At 47.6% G+C, this 1,258-nt stretch overlaps 1 protein-coding gene across 1 annotated transcript in view; it reads left to right on the forward strand.

Annotated features, from left to right (window-relative positions):
* The window catches only part of EMH_0096440 (uncharacterized protein), a gene marked incomplete at both ends in the record, with an annotated part of 915 nt that extends 209 nt beyond the window's left edge, over positions 1-706 (forward strand). Inside the window, 3 exons of the mRNA XM_013502399.1 lie at positions 23-56; positions 170-481; positions 602-706. Of these exons, the coding sequence (XP_013357853.1) occupies positions 23-56; positions 170-481; positions 602-706 (451 nt within the window). The remainder of the gene's footprint in view (positions 1-22; positions 57-169; positions 482-601) is intronic.
* Positions 707-1,258: the final 552 nt, after the last annotated feature.

Raw genomic sequence — 1,258 nt, forward strand, 5'->3', positions numbered from 1 at the left:
CACCGTGTGTCTGATATCTCAGGTGGCTCGAGACAAATCAGCAGCAACTGACGAAGGTACGGGAGCCCTTGCATTGATCCGTTTCATATTTCCCTTTTAAAGTGCAGTGCGAGCACTGTAAAGAAACATTTTGATTTTCTTTTATGAATTAGAGTTGTGCTTTCTGCAGGCTACGCGAACAGCTGAAGAGCTCCAGTACTTATTGGAGGAAGAGCGTGCGAGGAACGCAGAAATGCGCATGCAGTACGAGAGGCAGCTTAAGCTGATCCGCAACGGAATTCAGAAGGAGAAACGCGACCTCAAGCAGACGTTGGTTCAGCAGGTCGACTTTATCGTTCGGAAATACAGAAACCTGGCAACAGAAGCAGTCGAAACGGCGCGTCAAGAGCGTCAAAGAGTGCAAACCGAGCGCATAAAAGCGCGAGAATTGGCTGAAACCGCTTGCAGAAATTTTGAAAAAGATTTGAAGGAAAGAACGAGGGTACGTGAACCACTCCACCTGCGCTTTTTACGACAGAGGTAAAAAATACAGTGGCAGCCCTTGCCCCGCAACCTTCCTTCTGATGTTATAGTGGCTGCAGTTCGTACTTATGTCTTGCAGAAAGCTCTGGAAGAATACCGTCAACTGGCTCAAGAAGCTCACAAAGCAGCACAAGCTGAGCGCGAAGAGCTCCGCACCAAATGGCAAGTCTGCAGACGCGAATAACTCTTCCCCTTGAGCAATCCAGCTGACAACGCAGCAAATGCAGCACGACACCTGTAAAAGTATAGTATATATGCAGTTTAGTGCAACATGCATGTAGTGAAAGTTCCTTCCTCAACACCAGTAAACGGAATCTGTAACAATAACGGTCCCATGTGTGCGCAGTGCAAACCTCGAAAAAGCGATGATCACCAAACGCCAGCAATTCGATGCTCTCGTGATTCGCGTGAGTTGAAAAGTATTGTGTAGATATCTCGATCTTGTATACTATAGCGGTGTAGATGATCCTCATCTCCTTTTGCCCATATCTATGCTTTCCGTATGTGCAATATCTGGTTTCTGGGGTCCTTAGGAGGCGGAAAAGAGAATTCAGTGCTACAGACTCAGCCACCAGAGTATGAAGGAGCAGCTTGAGAGGGAGCGGAGGCAATTTGGGCAGATGATGAGCGAAGTAGCGCAACGGGTAAGTTACTTGTTTCTCCTGCTGAAGAACGCGGTTGATGCTCTCATACACATAGAGCTGAAATGTGATGGCGTTGGCCGCAACTGCAAGAA

Source organism: Eimeria mitis, genomic scaffold, assembly GCF_000499745.2.
Source record: "Eimeria mitis Houghton genomic scaffold, Emh_scaff9062, whole genome shotgun sequence".
In the NCBI taxonomy this organism is placed as follows: domain Eukaryota; phylum Apicomplexa; class Conoidasida; order Eucoccidiorida; family Eimeriidae; genus Eimeria; species Eimeria mitis.